The sequence below is a fragment of the Mobula birostris genome, chromosome 7, assembly GCF_030028105.1.
Source record: "Mobula birostris isolate sMobBir1 chromosome 7, sMobBir1.hap1, whole genome shotgun sequence".
Taxonomy (NCBI): Eukaryota; Metazoa; Chordata; class Chondrichthyes; order Myliobatiformes; family Myliobatidae; genus Mobula; species Mobula birostris.
The window spans coordinates 5,854,196-5,873,085 of record NC_092376.1 but is presented as its reverse complement, the minus strand read 5'-3'; the positions used below and the strand labels follow the sequence as shown (position 1 = coordinate 5,873,085).

The window sequence follows — 18,890 nt, the reverse complement described above, 5'->3', positions numbered from 1 at the left end:
CTTTATTGATCCTGGGGGAAATTGGTGGGAAGAAAGGATGTGCTGGCTTTGGAGAGGGTCCAGAAGAAGTTTACAAGAATGATCCTGGGAATAAAAATGTTCATGTATGAGGAGCATTTGATGGATCTGGGACTGTACTTGCAGGAGTTTAGAAGAATGAGGGGTGATCTTATTGAAACCTACTGATTAGTGAAAGACCTAGATGAAGTAGATGTGGAGAGGATGTTTCCAGTAGTGGGAGAGTCTAGGACCAGAGGGCACAGTCTTAGAATACAAGGACATCCCCTTTAGGACAGAGATGAGTACATTCTTTAGCCAGAGGGTGGTGAATCTGTGGAATTCACTGCCAATGGCAATGGAGGCCAAGTCATTGAGTGTATTTAAAGCAGAGATAGATAAGTTCTTGATTAGTCATGGCATAAGAGGTTATGGGCAGAAGGCAGAAGAATGGGGTTGAAGGGGAAAATAAATCAGCCATGATGGAATGACAGAGCAGGCTTGATGGCCAAAGGTGGACAGGAAAGTTGATGAAGGCAAGGCAGTGGATATTGTCTACCTGGACTTTAGTAAGGTATTTGATAAGGTCCCACATGAGAGGTTGGTCATGAAGGTTCAGTCAACTCACACAAAATGCTGGAGGAACTCAGCAGGCTAGGCTGCATTATGGAAAAGAGTAAACAGTCAATGTTTCGGGCTGAGACCCTTCATCAAGATGCTGCCCAGCCTGTTGACTTCCTCCAGCATTTTGTGTGTTGCTTGGATTTCCAGCATCTGCAGATCTTCTCTTGTTTGTGAAGAAGGCTCAGTCACTTGGATTTCAAGACGAGGTAGTAAATTGGATTAGACATTGGGGTTGTGGGAGAAGACAGGGAGTGGTAGGAAGGGTTGCCTCTCTAGGGATCGGTGCTGGGTGGGTCCTTTGCAGTTTGTCATCTTTGTGGATGATCTAGATGATAATGTGGTAAACTGGATCAGCAAATCTGTGGATGACAGCAAGGTTGGAGTCATAGTGGCCAGTGAGGAAGGCTATCATGGCTTGTAGAGGGATCTCAACCAGCTGAAAAATGGCAAATGGAGACAAGTGTGAGGTTTAGTACTTTGGGAGGACAAACCAGGGTAGGACTTACACGGTGAGTGGTATGGCACTGAGGCAGAACAGAGGGATCTTGAAGTACAATTCTATAATTCCTTGAAGGTTGCATCACAGGGTAGACAGGGTCATAAAGAATACTTGGCACCTAAATCAAAGCACTGAGTACAAGAGATAAGATCTTAAGCTGAAGTTGTATAAGGCTTGGTGAGGCCTAACGTGGAGCATTGTGTGCATTTCTGGTTTCATACCTAAGGAAAAATATCAATAAGATTGAAAGAGTGCAGAGGAAATTTACAAGGATGTTGCCAGGACTTGAGAACCTGAGTTATGGAGAAGGTTGAATAGGTTAGAGCTCTGTTCCCAGGAGTGTTGGAGAATGAGGGGAGATTTGATAGAGATATACAAAATTTTGAGGGGTATAGATAGGGTAAACACAAACAGGCTTTTTCCACTGAGGTTGGGTGAGACTATAACTAGAGATCATAGGTTAAGGGTGAAAGGTGAAATGTTTAAAGGGAACCTAAGGGCGAAATTTACTTGGGGCGTGGTGAGGGTGTGGAACGAGCTGCCAGTAGAAGGTGTGGATGCAGGGTTGAATTCCACATTTAAGAGAAATTTGATTAGGTACAGTACACGGATGACAGGGATATGGAGGTCTATGTTCCAGGTAGATGAGACTAAGCAGATTAATGGTTCAGCACAAACTAAATGGGCCAAAGGGCCTGTTTCTGTGCTGAGAGTTCTATGACTCTATGTCTTATGGTATTATGGATTCAGCTGTACTTGAACCAGGCTCGTCCTGATAAGTCTAGGCCTTTAGAGAAAAGTCTCGGGCTGATGTCAGAGGTAGGGTTTTTTCTCCTCACAGAGTGATGGGTGCATGGAATGCCCTGCCTGGGGTGATGATAGAGGCAGATACATTGAGGGCATTTAAGAAGCTCTTAGATAGGCACATGGTTGATAGAAAAATAGAGGGCTAAGTGAGAGGGAAGGGTTAGATTGATCTCAGAGTAGGTTCAAAGGTTGGCACAACATTGTGCAGAACTGTGTTGTAATGTTCCATGTGTTATGTTTTAAAGACCTCCTCTGTCTGGCAGAAGTGGTCCACACTCTCAATTTCTTCTTTGGCTCTTCCCACCTCTTTCAAACCAAAGGTGTAGCCGTGGGCACTCGCATGGGTCCCAGCTGTGCCTGACTTTTCAGTCTAAGTTCCAAGCTTACACCGGTACCACTCCCCAACTTTTCCTATGCTACATCGACTTCTGCATTGGTGCTGCTTCCAGCAGTCATGCTGAGCTCATCGACTTCATCAACTGTGCCTCCAACCTCTGCTCTGCCCTCAAATTTAGCTGGTCCATTTCCAACACCTCCCTCCCCTTTCTCGATATTTCTGTCTCTGGAGACAGCTTATCTACTGATATATTTTATAAACCCATCGATTTTCACAGCTGCCTGGACTATACCTCTTCCCACCCAGTCACTTGTAAAAATGCCACCTCCTTCTCTCAGCTCCCCCATCTCCACCGCACCACCTCTCGGATGAGGTTTTCCATTCCAAAACCAATGAGATGTCCTCCTTCAAAGAAAGGGGCTTTCCTTCCTCCACTATCAATGCTGGCCTCACCCACACCTCTTCCATTTCACTCACACATGCTCTCACCCCATCCTCCCACCACCCTACCATGGATAGGGTTTCTCTTGTCCTCACTTGCCACCTCACTAACCTCTGCATCCATAATTCTCTGTAACTTCCACCACCTCCAATGGGATCCCACCACCAAACACATTTTTCCTCCCACCCCTACTTTCCACATGGATTGCTCCATACCCAACTCCCTTGTCCATCAGTCCCTCCCCACTGATCTCCCACTGACACTTATCCTTGCAAACAGAACAAGTGCTGCACTTGCCCCTACACTTCCTCACTTATTACCACCCAGGGCACCAAACAGTCCTCCCAGGTGAGGCGACACTTCACCTGTGAGTCCATTGGGGTCACCTACTGTATCAGGTGCTCCCAGTCTGGCCTCCTGTATGTCGGTGAGATCCAACGTCAATTGGGAGACTGCTTCACCAAGCACCTACTCTCCCTCCACCAGAAAAAGTGGGATCTGCCAGTGGTCATCCATTTCAAATCTATTTCCCATCCCCATTCTAACATATCAGTCCATGGCCACCTCTACTGCTGTGATGAGACCACACTCAGGTTGGAGGAGCAACACCTTGTATTCCGTCTGGGTAGCTGCATGACCATTGAATTCTCCAACGTCTGGTAATTACCCACCCCTTCTCCTTCACCACTCCCCATTCCTGTTTCCCTCTCTCACCTTACTTCTCTACCTGCCCATCACCACCCTCTAATGCTCCTCCCCCTTCCACGGTCTTCTACCCCCTCCCATCAGATTCCCCTTTCTCCAGCCCTTTATCTCCTTCACCCATCAACTTCCCAGCTCTCCTCACCCCTCCCCCTCTCTCAGTTTCACCTATCACCTACCACCAAGTACTTCTTCCTCCCCTCCCCCCCCACCTTCTTAGACTTCTCATCTTTTTTCCAGTCCCGATGAAGGATCTTGGCTTGAAACATTGACTGTTTGCTCTTTTCCACAGATGCTGCCTAGCCTGCTGAGTTCCTCCAGCAGTGAGTGTGTGTGTGTGTGTGTGTGTGTGTGTGTGTGTGTGTGTGTGTGTGTGTGTGTGTGTGTGTGTGTGTGTGTACTTGGAAGCGTTTCTCTTGTCAGAGCCACCTTATGTTTAGATATCCTGTTCCTGGTGTCACTTTACATATGTAAAAATTGATCTCTCTGTATAAACTAATCTTGCGTATCCACAGTCACACTCAATGCTTACTTGTACAATGTGTTTTTTGTGTGACTGTTTACTTTTGCTTGCTATTTTGAAAGTGCTGTGTATGTTTTTCACCTTGGCCCCAGAGGCACGCTGTTTCACTCGGCTGTATCCATGTACGGGAGAATGATAATTATACTTGATTTGATTTGAATTTGTTTATAGGATTGCTTTTGATTTTGTTTTTTGTTTGTGTTTTTCACCCTCTTTGCGTTTTTTTTTTATGCTACAATGGATCCAGTGAAAATACTGGCAGAACTCAGCAGGTCAGCTACTATCAATGGAGAGGAGTAAGCATTTGATGTTTCAGGCCTTGACTCTTCATCAGGAGTGGAAAGGAAGAGGGCAGAAGCCAGAAGAAAAGTGTGGGGCAAGTGGGGAGCATGAGCTGGCAAATGATAAGAGGAGGGTGGGGGAGGAGTGAGAAATTATCATAGAGCAACACACACACACACACACACACACACACACACACACACACACACACACAATGCTGGAGGAACTCAACAGGTCAGGCAGCATCTATGGAAATTATCTACGTTTCGGGCTGAGAACCTTCATCAGGACTGCTCGCTCACTCCCACCCTAAACCTGGGCTTTCCAGCCTGGGAGAGGATTTCTGTCCCACTTAGAGGGAGGGGAGACAAGGGGACAAAAAAAGATTCTATTACCTCCATGACTGATCCTTCTGAACTGTACAACGCAGCTAACACCGACTTCTGTGGAGGGAGAGCAGAAATGTTTAAAGTCAAGAGAGTTCTCTCACCTGCCATGGTAATTTTGAGCAGAGATTATCATTGGTTAATGAATTAGTAACAATAATTATAGACATTTTACTGAAAAAATGTATGTGTTTTCATTGTTTTACTATTAATAAAGAACAACAGATTGAAATAAATGAAACATTTTAGAAATACTGTTCAAAAATCATTCATATTAATCTTTTGAAAACAGAACATCAATTCTAAATAATAACATTTCTCAGGTTGGACAAAGCAGTTAGTTAGAGTTCAATGCTGGCATCCTCCGTACGTCATCCCTGTGGAACGTATGGGTTTTCCCCGGGCACTCCAGTTTCCTCCCACAGTCCAATTCACACCGGGTGATTGTAAGCTGTCCTGTGACTAGGTTAGGATTAAATCGGGGTTGTCTGGGGTTGCTGAGGTGATGTGGCTCGAAGGACCAGAAGGGCCTACTCTGCACCGTATTGCTAAATCAATCAATAAATAGTGTTGCTCTCCATCTAAATGCTAATTTGCATACCAGGCCTGCGATGATCTCAAAACGTATCATCCAGCGTCAGGTGTTCTCACAACCATCCAGCAGATCCCAAGTCGGCATGAGATAATTCATGAGAAAACATCACACTGCTCTCCAGTTGTAAAATCCTGCTCTGCTTCATTTGGCAGTGAAGCTAATCATTATGAATCTTTTTACTATGGGTGGATTTTAAAGAATCAAGGGCAACACTAAAAGCCATTTGTCAACAATATTTTTGTCTGTGCCAACTTGCGCATGTGTGCCATGGGTTCGCCACCCGTTAGTCCTTTGTGGGATAGGGGAGACTCAGTTGTCATTAAAGATTCCACTAGACCCAGGCCTCTGGTGTTGCAGTCTTCCAGCACACTGGATAAAACAAACTCCCCGTGACTGTATTTCCATGTGGGGGAAGATGAGTGAGCAGGGAACCCTGTTAGGGAATTCTCCACCACGGTACGGCCCCAATGCTCACCGTCTGGTACGGAGGGGCCACTGCACAGGATCGGAAAAAGCCGCAGAAAGTTGTAAACTCAGCCAGCTCCATCGTGGGCACTAGTCTCCCCAGCATTGAGGACATCTTCAAACTTTGATGCCTCAAAAAGGCAGCATCCATCATTAAGGAGCCTCATCACCCAGGACATGCCCTCTTCTCATTGTTACCATCAGGGAGGAGGTACAGGATCCTGAAGACCCACACTCAACGTTTCAGAAACAGCTTTTTCCCCTCTGCCATCAGATTTCTGAATGGGCAATGAACCCAGGAATACTACCTTATTATTTTGTTTTGCTTTTTTTGCTCCCTTTTTGCACTATTATTTAATTTATTGTATGTATATTGTATTGTAATTTACAGTATTTTCTATTATGCATCGTGATGTACTACTACCACAAAGCAATGACTTTCACAACATTTTGCCAGTGACATTAAACCTGATGCTGGTTCTACTCACCGACGCCACTTGGAAAGAGTTGTTGGTCCCCCGGTGGTCTAGATCATGACACATACAAGACACAAAGAGCGCGAGAATCTCAAGGTCACTGTGAAGGGAAAGAAGAGAGAGTGAGTGTGAGGGCTTCTCAGACTCTGCCCAGTCTGGGCAACCCAGATATCGTGAGGGACACAGCTGACCTTATGACGTACGGGTTAGTAGGTGAATCGCACACATGGGTGTAATTGGGTGGCACAGGCTCACTGGGCTGGAAGGGCCTGTTACCATGCTGTATCACTAAATAAATAAAAATAACAATGTTACCCCTCACTTACAATAAGGTCAACTTCAGCAGCTGATTAACCCACTGACCTTACGCATCCTTGGCTTGTGGGAGGAAACCAGAGACCCTGGGGGAAACCCAGGGAAGACACACAAACTCCATTCACAGACAGCGCCAGAGATGGGACTAGATTCAGATTTTTTCTTCATGTTTACATCAAAACTTACAGTGAAATGTGCCGTTTCTGTTAATGACCAACACACCCAAAGAAGTGCTGGGGCAGCCCGCAAGTGTCGCCACACAATCTGGTGCCAACATTGCAACGCCACAATGCCCAGTAGTGCCCAGGCCTCAGCCAGTGGAATACGAAACCTGGACTTCAGGTTTCTATGTCCGGAAGTCTGGAGATCCAAATAAACTTCCAATGAGTCAGTTGAACATAATTTTCCCTTCATAAAACAACCCTGACTTTACCTTGATTTATTTCTGAAGGTCCTGCGGATCCATTTTTAATAAAAAGTTGACCAGCTGTATCACCGTCTGGTACAGGAATTGCAAGTCAGCTGACTCTGTTACAGGTTGTGGGAACCATCGGGGGTCTCTCCTCCCCACCTCACCTCCATGTAGGACATACACCAGAAGCTCGGCATTCACAGAGCCCTCAGCATTGTCAAGGACCCCTCCCTCCCATCCGTCCCTCCGTCCCTTTGACCTCCTGCGTCAGGAACTCAGTATAAGAACACGTACGAACTGTCAGGCTGGGTACCAGCTTCTTCCCCAGGCCGTGAGACAGCTGAACACCCGGCTACCACCCAGTACACGTTATTTATAACAATGCCAGTAGCATTATACTGTTGTATATTTAACTCTATGTTAACTTGTACACCCTACAGAATCTTTTTTTTTTGTCTGTTAATATTATTTTAAGTGCTGTGAGTGATATATGCACTGTGTGGTGCACCTTGGTCCCAGGGGAATGATGTTCCAGTTAGCTGTGTATTTGTGTACAGTTGAATGACAATAACCTTGAATTTGATGATGGAGCTCAGCCCATCGCCTGTCCATTTCCTTCCACAGACTAAATGGGCTGAATGGCCAAATCCTACTCCGATACTTTATTGCCTTTAGATGTCAAGAGTTGCTGAGTTGCTCCAGCAGTTTGCATATTCTCTATTTTCCCACAGCTCCGAGATTTTCTCAGGACTGAGGAGCTTCACTTCTCCCAATGATTTTCGAATCTGTCTCTCCAGGGAGGCAGTGGACCCTTCTGCTCCACCTCCCCCTACCCTGTTGCTCCTCTGACCCTGGCTGATACAATTACAATGTTTAAAAGAGAGAGTAACTGGCCAAAGTTGACTGGAAAGAGACACTGGCGGGAAAGACGGCAGAGCAGCAGTGGCTGGAGTTTATGCGAGAAATGAGGAATGTGCAAGACAGGTATATTCCAAAAAAGAAGAAATTTTCGAGTGGAAAAAGGATGCAACTGTGGGTGACAAGAGAAGTCAAAGCCAAAGTTAAAGCTAAGGAGAGGGCATACAAGAAAGCAAAAATTAGTGGGAAGACAGAGGATTGGGAAGTCTTTAAAACCTTACAAAAGGAAATCAAGAAGGTCATTAAGAGAGAAAAGATTAACTATGAAAGGAAACTAGCAAATAATATCAAAGAGGATACTAAAAGCTTTTTCAAGTATATAAAGAGTAAAAGACAGGTGAGAGTAGATATAGGACCGATAGAAAATGATACTGGAGAAATTGTAATGGGAGATGAGGAGATGGCAGAGGAACTGAACAAGTATTTTGCATCAGTCTTCACTGAGGAAGACAGCAGGATACCGGACACTCAAGGGTGGCAGGGAAGAGAAGTGTGCACAGTCACAATTACGACAGAGAAAGTACTCAGGAAGCTGAATAGGCTAAAGGTCGATAAATCTCCTGGACCAGATGGAATGCACCCTCGTGTTCTGAAGGAAGTAACTGTGGAGATTGCGGAGGCATTAGCGATGATCTTTCAAAAGTCGATAGATTCTGGCATAGTTCCGGAAGACTGGAAGATTGCAAATGTCACTCCGCTATTTAAGAAGGGGGCAAGGAAGCAAAAAGGAAATTATAGACCTGTTAGCTTGACGTCGGTGGTTGGGAAGTTGTTGGAGTCGATTGTCAAGGATGAGGTTACAGAGTACCTGGAGGCATATGACAAGATAGGCAGAACTCAGCATGGATTCCTTAAAGGAAAATCCTGCCTGACAAACCTATTACGATTTTTTGAGGAAATTACCAGTAGGCTAGACAAGGGAGATGCAGTGGATGTTGTATATTTGGATTTTCAGAAGGCCTTTGACAAGGTGCCACACATGAGGCTGCTTAACAAGATAAGAGCCCATGGAATTACAGGAAAGTTACATATGTGGATAGAGCGTTGGCTGATTGGCAGGAAACAGAGAGTGGGAATAAAGGGATCCTATTCTGGTTGGCTGCCGGTTACCAGTGGTGTTCCACAGGGATCAGTGTTGGGGCCGCTTCTTTTTACATTGTACATCAACGATTTGGATTATGGAATAGATGGCTTTGTGGCTAAGTTTGCTGACGATACGAAGATAGGTGGAGGGGCCGGTAGTGCTGAGGAAACGGAGAGTCTGCAGAGAGACTTGGATAGATTGGAAGAATGGGCAGAGAAGTGGCAAATGAAGTACAATGTTGGAAAGTGTATGGTTATGCACTTTGGCAGAAGAAATAAACAGGCAGACTATTATTTAAATGGGGAAAGAATTCAAAGTTCTGAGATGCAACGGGACTTGGGAGTCCTCGTACAGGATTCCCTTAAAGTTAACCTCCAGGTTGAGTCGGTAGTGAAGAAGGCGAATGCAATGTTGGCATTCATTTCTAGAGGAATAGAGTATAGGAGCAGGGATGTGATGTTGAGGCTCTATAAGGCGCTGGTGAGACCTCACTTTGAGTACTGTGGGCAGTTTTGGTCTCCTTATTTAAGAAAGGATGTGCTGACGTTGGAGAGGGTACAGAGAAGATTCACTAGAATGATTCCGGGAATGAGAGGGTTAACATATGAGGAACGTTTGTCCGCTCTTGGACTGTATTCCTTGGAGTTTAGAAGAATGAGGGGAGACCTCATTGAAACATTTCGAATGTTAAAAGGCATGGACAGAGTGGATGTGGCAAAGTTGTTTCCCATGATGGGGGAGTCTAGTACGAGAGGGCATGACTTCAGGATTGAAGGGCGCCCTTTCAGAACAGAAATGCGAAAAAATTTTTTTAGTCAGAGGGTGGTGAATCTATGGAATTTGTTGCCACAGGCAGCAGTGGAGGCCAAGTCATTGGGTGTATTTAAGGCAGAGATTGATAGGTATCTGAGTAGCCAGGGCATCAAAGGTTATGGTGAGAAGGCGGGGCAGTGGGACTAAATAGGATAAAATGGATCAGCTCATGATAAAATGGTGGAGCAGACTCGATGGGCTGAATGGCCTACTTCTGCTCCTTTGTCTTATGGTCTTATGGTCTTATGGTCTTAAAAAGAATTTGGATATGGGCCAAAATGAAGATTCAGTTTATTCCGGACACGATGTAACATGGCAATTAATGGGACACTATTACAGCTTGTGACATTGCAGAGTTTGGAGACCAATATCAGAGTTTCTGTAAGGAGTTTGTATGTTCTCCCCATGACCACGTGGGTTTCCTCTAGGTGCTCTGGTTTCCTCCCACAGTCCAAAGACGGACCAGTTAGAGGGTTAATTGGTCATTGATTGGGCTAGTGTTAAACATGTGGGTTTCTGAACGGTGCAGCTTGGTGGGCCAGAAGGGCTGTTCCACACTGTATTTCTAAATAAATAAATACACGTCACATGTACTTCAAAACACACAATGAAATTTGTCAGAATCACATCAGTGAGGATTGTGATGAGGGCAGCCCACATGTGTTGCCACACTTCCGGCCCCAACATTGCATGTTCACAATGCGCTAACCCAAGCCCCTACATCTTTGGAAAGTGTGCCTGAAGAAGGGGCCTATGGTCCCAGAGGAATGGGGTATATGGGGGACTTTCCAGGGCTGGTCTGAGTTCTCAATAGAGATGTCACATTGTAATGTGAAACCGCTGATACTAAAGAGAGTGAATATCAGAACATCAAAGCTGCCCTCCAGTGTTTGCTCAGTGAAGACAAGCTAGATTGTGTTTGTACTGGTGTATGATAATTGCATTGTTGTTTGTTCTTGCAGAAAGCATAGCTCCAGGATAACATCCCACCCAACTTTAATCTATAGACCATGAAACTTGGGTTATATTATTAATTATTTTTATGGTTTTATGTTTTTCTGCCATCATAATTACATGTGCTATATGTGCAGTGTGCTGTTGGTACTATGTTTTTCACCTTGGCTCCGGAGGAATACTATTTAATTTGGCTTGTATTCATGTGTAGGGTTCAGTCACAATTAAACTTGAACTTCAACTTAACTTTTAACTTGTTTAGGGGACGGCTTTGTCAGACCTCCACTCCATCCGCAAAAAGCAGAATTTCTCAGTGGCCAACCATTTCAATTCCTGTCCTCATTCCCAATCTGGCATGTCTTCTGCCACTCTCAGGGTGGAGGAGCAACACCTCATATTCTGTCTCAGTAGCCTCCAACCTGTTGGCATGAACATTGATTTCTCCAACTTCCGGTCAATTTTCCACTTCCCGTCCTTCCCTCTTCTTTAATTCCCCACTCTGGCCTCTTACCTCTTCTCCTCAACTGCCCATCACCTCCCACAAGTGCCTCTCCTCCTTCCCTTTCTCCCATGGTCCACTCTTCTCTCCTATCAGATTCCTTCTCCTCCAGCCCTTAACCTTTCCCACCTATCACCTCCCAGAGTCTTATTTCATCCCCCTCTCCCATCTGCCTAACACCTTCTAGTTTGTAATCCTTGCCCTCCCCACGTTCTTATTCTGGCTTCTTCCCCCTATTTTTATTCATTTCCATAGATGCTGCCTGACCTGCTGAGTTCCTCCAGCATTTTGTGTGTGTTAAACTTAACTTGATGCATTGTAAAAATGCGGTCCTGTAATCACTGAATAAATCCCCTTTGTAAAAGGGGAAACACACCAAAGGTTTCTACAGTGCAAGAGAAATACCTCTACAACCAGCAAGCCTTAATTGTCTGGTGCAGGGGTGGCAAACTTCTTTGAGAACATGTGCCAAAATCGGCAACGGTCTCCGAAACAATTCTCACATGCAACGGAAATTGTAAGTAGCGATGAGCATTGATTACTTAATTAGTAACTATAATTATGTATATTTTCAAGGAAAAAAGTCCATGTTTTTATTGTTACTGTGACGGTTAGCATTCTAGGGTTCAGAGTTCAATCCCAAAGTTGTTCTACAAGGAGTCTCTGTACATTCTCCCTGTGGAATGTGTGGGTTTTCCGGTTTCCTGCCACACTGGGTAGGTTAATTGGTCATTGTCAATTGTCCCGTGACTCGGCTAGGGTTCATTGTGGTTGTGACTCAAAGGGCCGGAAGGGCCTACGCCGTACTGTATCGCTAAATAAATAAATAAAATAAAAGACAAGTTCTGTTGTTTATTTACATGTATTTGTTGTTTTACTATTAATAAAAGGATAACAGAGATAAACTGAAATAAATGGAGCCTTGCAGAAAATCTCTTCAAAAATGAATTAATATTTTAAAAAGACAATTGAAAATCATATCTAAATAGTATTGTTTACTATCCAAATGGGTGGCGGGGTGGAGATACATCTCTACCAAAGGAGGTGTAAGGTGCTCCTTCCCTTTGCTAGCCTGCAGGTCACCCTTGGGCAAGGTGTAGCACCTGCTTAGCCCCCCCAGTCAGTGTCACGTGAAGCCATGGGAGCAGGTGGTGGATGGTCGTATGAGCAGCTGGTACATGTCACAATTCCTGGTTATGTGACCACTGACACCAGGCAGACAATCTCTGAAGAGTACGGTATTGATAATGGGTGGGGTCACCTGTCCTGTAAAGACACTGCCCAGCAGGCGGCAATGGCAAACCACTTCTGTAGAAAAATTTACCAAGAACAACCATGGTCATGGAAAGAGCGTGATTACCTATGTCATCTGACACAGCACATAATGATGATGACGATGACTACCCACACACTCAGGTCTGGGATAATTTCAAAACATATCATTCGATGTCAGCGTGTGTCCTAATTGGTGATAATCTTCTACAATAATTCCTGCATGGCATGGTAATCTTGGACTGTGGGAGGAAACGGGAGGACCCGGAGGAAGCACACGTGGTCACAGGGAGAACATACACACTCCTTACAGACAGTGGTGGGAATCGAACCCGGGTCTTTACCCTCATCTCCTTACAGCCAGTGGTGGGAATCGAACCCTCATCTACTTACAGCAGGTATTCTGCCACCGGCAGGTTCTTGTAGAGGAGATAGCAGAAGTGCGTGACAGAGAAGGCGTGCGTCCAGTTGTGGTAAGGGGGGTCTCGGTAACCCTTCTGCACCATCAGGCAGAACCTGTCGAGACAGAGATGTCAGTGAGGGTCCACGAACCACTACCCCCCGACCTCCTCCCCCTGCTCCTGCTCCCAGTGCGTGATCTACAGACAGAGCAAATCAGAATCCTACTTATTACCACTGTGTTCACTCAGTGGCTACCTCATTTACTACCTCCTGTAACTAATAAGATGGCCTCAGGAGTGGAACCCGATGAGAGCTTCTACCACCGTGGCCCGTCCACTTCAAGTCTGACAATGCTGTGCATTCAGAGATGCTCTTCTGCACACCACTGTTGTAACACGTGGTTATTTGAGTTACTGTCACCTTCATGTCAGCTTGAACCAGTCTGGCCATTCTCCTCTGACCTCTCTCATTACAAGGTCTTTTCACCCACAGAACTGCAGCTCACTGGATGTTTTTTTTTGTTTCTCACACCACTCTCTGTAAACTCTGGAGACTGTTGTGCAGGAGATCAGCAGATCCTCAGATACTCAAACCACCCCATCTGGTACCACCAATCATTCCACAGTCCAAGTCACTTAGATCACATTTCTTCCCCGTTCTGATGTTTGGTCTGAACAACAATTGAACCTCTTTACCATGTCTGGATGCTTTTATGCATTGAGTTGCATTATGATTGGATGATTATATATTTGCATTAACAAACAGGTGTACAGGTGTGCCTAATAATGTGACTTTTATGAGATTGCCACCCTGGGTATATTTGCCCATGAGATTGGCACCCTGAGTATATATACCCATAACATTGGACCCTTAGGTATATATGCCCATGAAATTAGCACCTTGGGTATATATACCCATGACACTGGCACTTTGGGTATATATGCCCATGAGACTAGTCACTCTGGGTATATGTGCCCATGAGATTGACACCCTGGATATATGTGCCCATGACAATAAACTGAAACTTGAGTAAATTATTCATGACTGACAGATGATGACAAGTTGTGTCAATGGCTCATAGGACAGGACATAGAATAAGACTTAGGAGTGGAAGGGAACATAGCACATGCCATTGGCAAGGTTCTAGAGGAAGTTCACAAGAATGATTCTGGGAATGAAAAGGTTAATGTATGAGGAGCATTTGATGCCTCTGGCCCTGTAGTCTCTGGAGTTTTTAAGAATAAAGGGGTATCTCATTGAAACCTGCTGAATATTGAAAGGCCTGGATAGGGTGGATGTGGAGAGCAGGTTTCCTATAGTCGGGGAGTCTTAAACCAGAGGGCACAGCCTCAGAATAGAGGGATGTCCATTTAGAACAGAGATGAAGAGGAATTTCTTTAGCCAGAGGGTGGTGAATCTGTAGAACTCATTGCCACAAGCAGCCTTGGCGATCAAGTTGTTGGGTATATTTAAAGTGGAACTTGATGTGTTCCTGATTAGTAGGGGCGTCAAAGGTTACAGGGAGACAGCAGGAGAATGGGGATGAGTGGGAAGATAAATCAGCCATGACCAAATGGCAGATCAGGCTCAATGGGCTAAGTGGCCTAATTCTGCTCCTTTGTCTTGTGTTCTCACATTCTAAGCCAATTAGAGGAAGATTTGCCCATGACGTCTGAAACCAAACAATGACAGGAATATGGTCCCCAGTTTCATAAAGGGAAACATTCTGCGCTGGGTCAAGGTCCTTACCTTCCCAGGCTTCGTGTAATCTGCAAATAACCAACAAGTCATCTGCAAGAACCAACATATTTCTGACCTCATGTATGCGTGAAGGTTTCTTTCACTCCCAAGTAGGGGCCAGGCCTCCTCCAAGAGGACCACAGCCTTGTCGTAGGGCTTGGAGGCTTGTGTGCCTCAGTGATCCAGAGAACGACGTTGGCTGGGGTCAGGGCTTTAAGCTTTGGCTCTTGGTAGGGTCACCCATGCTTAACAGGTCAAAGGGTAGATGGCAGACTAAGAATGGTCCATTGGTCCTCCAGGTTCGGGGGTTCAGCTCAGGGCTAACAACCCTGACTGGTAAAACAAAACTGTTACGGAAATAGCAATTAAGGATCCTTCTACATCTGTGTGCAATGGTATTCCCGAGTCTCAACCTGGGACTTGCATGACTGAAAATAGAGTAAATGACATAATGAAGGAAGCCCTGAATGTCCTGAGATGGAGGACCTTCATTGCTGCCCTAAGCACCGGCAGTAGAGAGAGAGAGAGAGTGGTCAGGACTAGGAAGAAGACCTACCTGGCGAGAGTCTTCAGGTCAACCTTAAAGTTGGTGGTAATGCCCATATCTTGAGCCATACCGAGGACAGCCTGAAACCAGAAGGGAAGGTTCCTGAATATTAACTGTGAACACTGACACGAGATTGTACAAGATCAAAAGATGCAGTTGGGAAGCAGTAAGGTACAGGAAAGAGATAGAGGACCTGGTGGTGACACAGTGTCCAACAACCTTTCTCTTAATGTCAGCAAAACTAAGGAGCTGGTCATCAATCAAGAACGTGGGTGGGGGGGGGGGGTCGGTACACAAGCTCCTTCTAAATCAACAGTGTTGAAGTTGAGAGATCATAAGATATAGGAGAGATTGGGCCATTTGGCCCATCGAGTCTGCTCTGCTATTTCATGATGGCTGGTCCATTTCCCTCTCAGCCCCGATCTCTCACCTTTCCCCCCTGTATCCCTTCCTGACCTGACTAACCGAGAACCCTATCAATCTCAATTTAAATATACCCACTGATTTGGCCTCCAAAGCTCTCTGTGGCAATGAGTTCCACAGATTCACCACTCTCTGGCTAAAGAAATTCCTCCTCATTTCCATTCTAACTGGACATCCCTCTATTCTGAGTCTGTGTCCTCTGGTCACAGACTCCTCCACTACAGGAAACATAAGAGTAGAAAGCTTGAACGTCACCAATACCCTGCCCTAGTCCAACCACATAGACCCTCACCAACTCCTCTGGAGGCTGGAGAAATTTCTTTGATCTTCACCAAATGTTGCACGATAGGGGAAATAATAGTGAGGGCTACTAACCAGTGATGTGGATTGTGTGAATGCGGTAAAAGTAGAAACATGGAATGCAACAGTGACCACACCCAGTGTGTCATAGTGTGCACCCAATGTTGTAATAAAAAACAGGATTTACTGTTACACCTGTGGATAACCATTTTATTCTGTAATCAGGACCTAGTCTACTATATAATCCGAACAAGCATGCTAACCACTACATCCCTACATAGTATGAAAAATGCACTGAGACGGACAGGAGGGCTCTACAACGGGTAGTCAAAACTGTCCAACCCATCCCCGGCACAAGCGTACCTGCCATCAAGGACATCTGTACAGATAGGTGCCAGAAAAGAACCAGTAACATCATGAAGAATCTCTCCAAATGGGAAGATACAAAGGCCTGAAAGCGCATTCCACCAGGCTCAAAGAAAGCTTCTTTCCCACAGTTATTAGACTCTTGAATGAAAGTCTTGTACAATAAGATAAACTCTTAATCTCTCACTCTATCTAGTTGTGACCCTTGCATCTTTCTGTCTACCTTCATTGCACTTTCTCTCAAACTGTTAACACATTCTGTTTTCCTTTTTTTATACCTCAAGGACTGATGTATGGAATAATCTGTCTGGATGACACACTGACTTCAAGTTGAAGCTTAATTATCATTCAACCGTACATGAATGTAGCCAAATGAAACAGCATTCCCCCGGGCAAAAACACATTACCCAAAGCACACAGCACAAACAGCACATAAGATTACAATTTCGGAAAAATAGTCACGCAAAAAAATATAGCCCAAGTCCCTGAGTTTGTTCTTCCACTGAGCAAACACCAGAGGGCAGCACCGAGTAACACCAAACAGCGGGGAGCCTCATAAATGACACTGGGGCCAGCAGTCCAAGCCTGTCCACTTTCTCCTTATAACTCAAGCCGTCAGGTTCGGAATCATCCTTGTGAATCGTTCCCGCACTGATGACAACCTTCCTATAGCTGGGTGTCCAGAACTGCACCCAGCACTCCAAGTGTGGTTTCATCAATCCCTTGTACAGCTGTAACACGCAGTCCCAGCTCCTGCACTCTGTGCCCTGTCTGATTAAGACAAGCATGCCAAACACCTTGTCCACCACCCTATCTGCCAGGCCTTTTGTACACAAAGAGCCCAAAGCATAGTTGAGGAGGTAAGAAATAAAGTCAATTCAGTTCAACCTCTTTGACCCACCACTGTCAGGGAGGAGGTCCAGGAGCATCAGGACTAGGACTGCCAGACTTGGTAACACCTTCTTCCCTCAGGCTGGGAGACTAATGAACACGCTGCCAGCACTGAGGTCTCGTCACTAGGACAGCGAACTGTTTACCTGTGCTGTGCACCGGGTGCACTATGAATTATAGATTATTAATTTATTCATGCTAATATTGGTTTATGTGCTCAATGTGATATATTCAGTACTGTGCAAAAGTCTCGGGCATATATTCTTAGTGAGAGTACCTAAGACTTTGGCACAGTATCATTTTTGTCAATGTGAAGCAGAGAGCCAGTAAAGGTTGTTGGGAATGGTGAGGGTGGAGCGCTGCAGGATGGGTGTGGGACATGTGGCAGAGAAGGAGAGCCGGGGTAGCAGGGTGACACACTCAACCTTGAGACAACAGGCAAGGACATTTGATTCCAAACAATTGGTTTCTTGATCATTACCGAATGTCGATCTGGCGCTTCCCACTCCCTTCCACTTTTCCTAACCATAATTCCCCATTTCCCTGCCTCCTTCCCACTCTCAGTCCACAATACAGACCCATATCAGAATCAGGTTTATCATCACTCATATTTGTCATGAAATTTGTGTAAGACATAAAATTGCTACAGTCCTGTGCAAAAGTCTTAGGCACGCAACTCTGCTTCCCACTCCCATTCAGATATGTCCATACATAGCCTCCTCTACTGCCATGATGAGGCTAAACTCAGGCTGGAGGAGCAACACCTCATATACCGTCTAGGTAGTCTCCTGCCCCTTGGTATGAACATAGAATTCTCCAACTTCCGGTAATTCCCTTCCCCTCCCTTCCCCTATCCCTATGTCACTCTGCCCCCTCCTCCAGCTGCCTATCACCTCCCTCATGGTTCCGCCTCCTTCTACTACCCATTGTGTTTTCCCCTATTCCTCTTCACCTTTCCTGCCTCCCTTCCCCCACCCCTTTATCTTTCCCCTTACTGGCTTTTCACCTGGCACCTACCAGCCTTCTCCTTCCCACCCTCCCCACCTTCTTTATAGGGCATCTGCCCCCTCCCTCTTCCGTCCTGATGAAGGGTTCCGGCCTGAAACGTTGACTTATCGTTTCCATGGATGCTGCCCGACCTGCTGAGTTCCTCCAGCGTGTTGTGAGTGTTACCATACTTTGTGGGTGCACCCTGGTCCAGAGGAATGTTGTTTCATTTGGTTGTAGAGTCAGATGACAGTAAACTTGAACTTGATAACGTAACGTAACCACTGCACTGTATAGAGGCTTGGCCCCTAATGGACAACCTACCATCGCGGTGCTATCCACAGGGACGGAGCGTGGGGTGAAGGTGAACTTGTCAAAGTCAGGACTGATCTCGACCACAGGCTGAATGCCGTACCGCAGCAGTTTCATTACTTCCTCGTTCGTGACCTGTGTTTGACACAAGAGGAAGAGGAAAACCCAGTTACACAGAACATGGAATGGCACAGGAACAGGCCCATCGGCCCACATTGTCTGTGCTGAACACGATGCTGAATTAAACTGCATCTCTTCTGCCTGCATGTGATCCATATCTTTCCATTCTCTGCAGACTCATGTGTTGAACACCTTATACTCCAGTATCAGACCTCCTGTTCACCTTTCGCAGTATCAAGTTGATTTTTGTGACTTAATAGTACTTTTTATGTCTTGCACCATACTGTTGCTGCAAAACAACAAACTTCACAACAGATGTCTCTGATAAGATCAGAATCAGAATTCAGAATCAGTATTAGAATCGAAAATCAGAATCAGGCTGAGTATCACTGGCATATGT

At 45.5% G+C, this 18,890-nt stretch overlaps 1 protein-coding gene across 6 annotated transcripts in view; it reads right to left on the bottom strand.

Annotated features, from left to right (window-relative positions):
- Positions 1-18,890, bottom strand: part of LOC140199980 (cGMP-dependent 3',5'-cyclic phosphodiesterase) — a 343,544-nt gene that overhangs the window by 31,224 nt on the left and 293,430 nt on the right. For all 6 annotated transcript variants that reach the window (XM_072262534.1, XM_072262539.1, XM_072262536.1 and 3 more), the window contains 5 exons: positions 18,383-18,505; positions 15,101-15,171; positions 12,796-12,918; positions 6,148-6,235; positions 4,609-4,656 (listed from right to left, as the gene is read on the bottom strand). In XM_072262534.1, the coding sequence (XP_072118635.1) occupies positions 4,609-4,656; positions 6,148-6,235; positions 12,796-12,918; positions 15,101-15,171; positions 18,383-18,505 (453 nt within the window). The remainder of the gene's footprint in view (positions 1-4,608; positions 4,657-6,147; positions 6,236-12,795; positions 12,919-15,100; positions 15,172-18,382; positions 18,506-18,890) is intronic.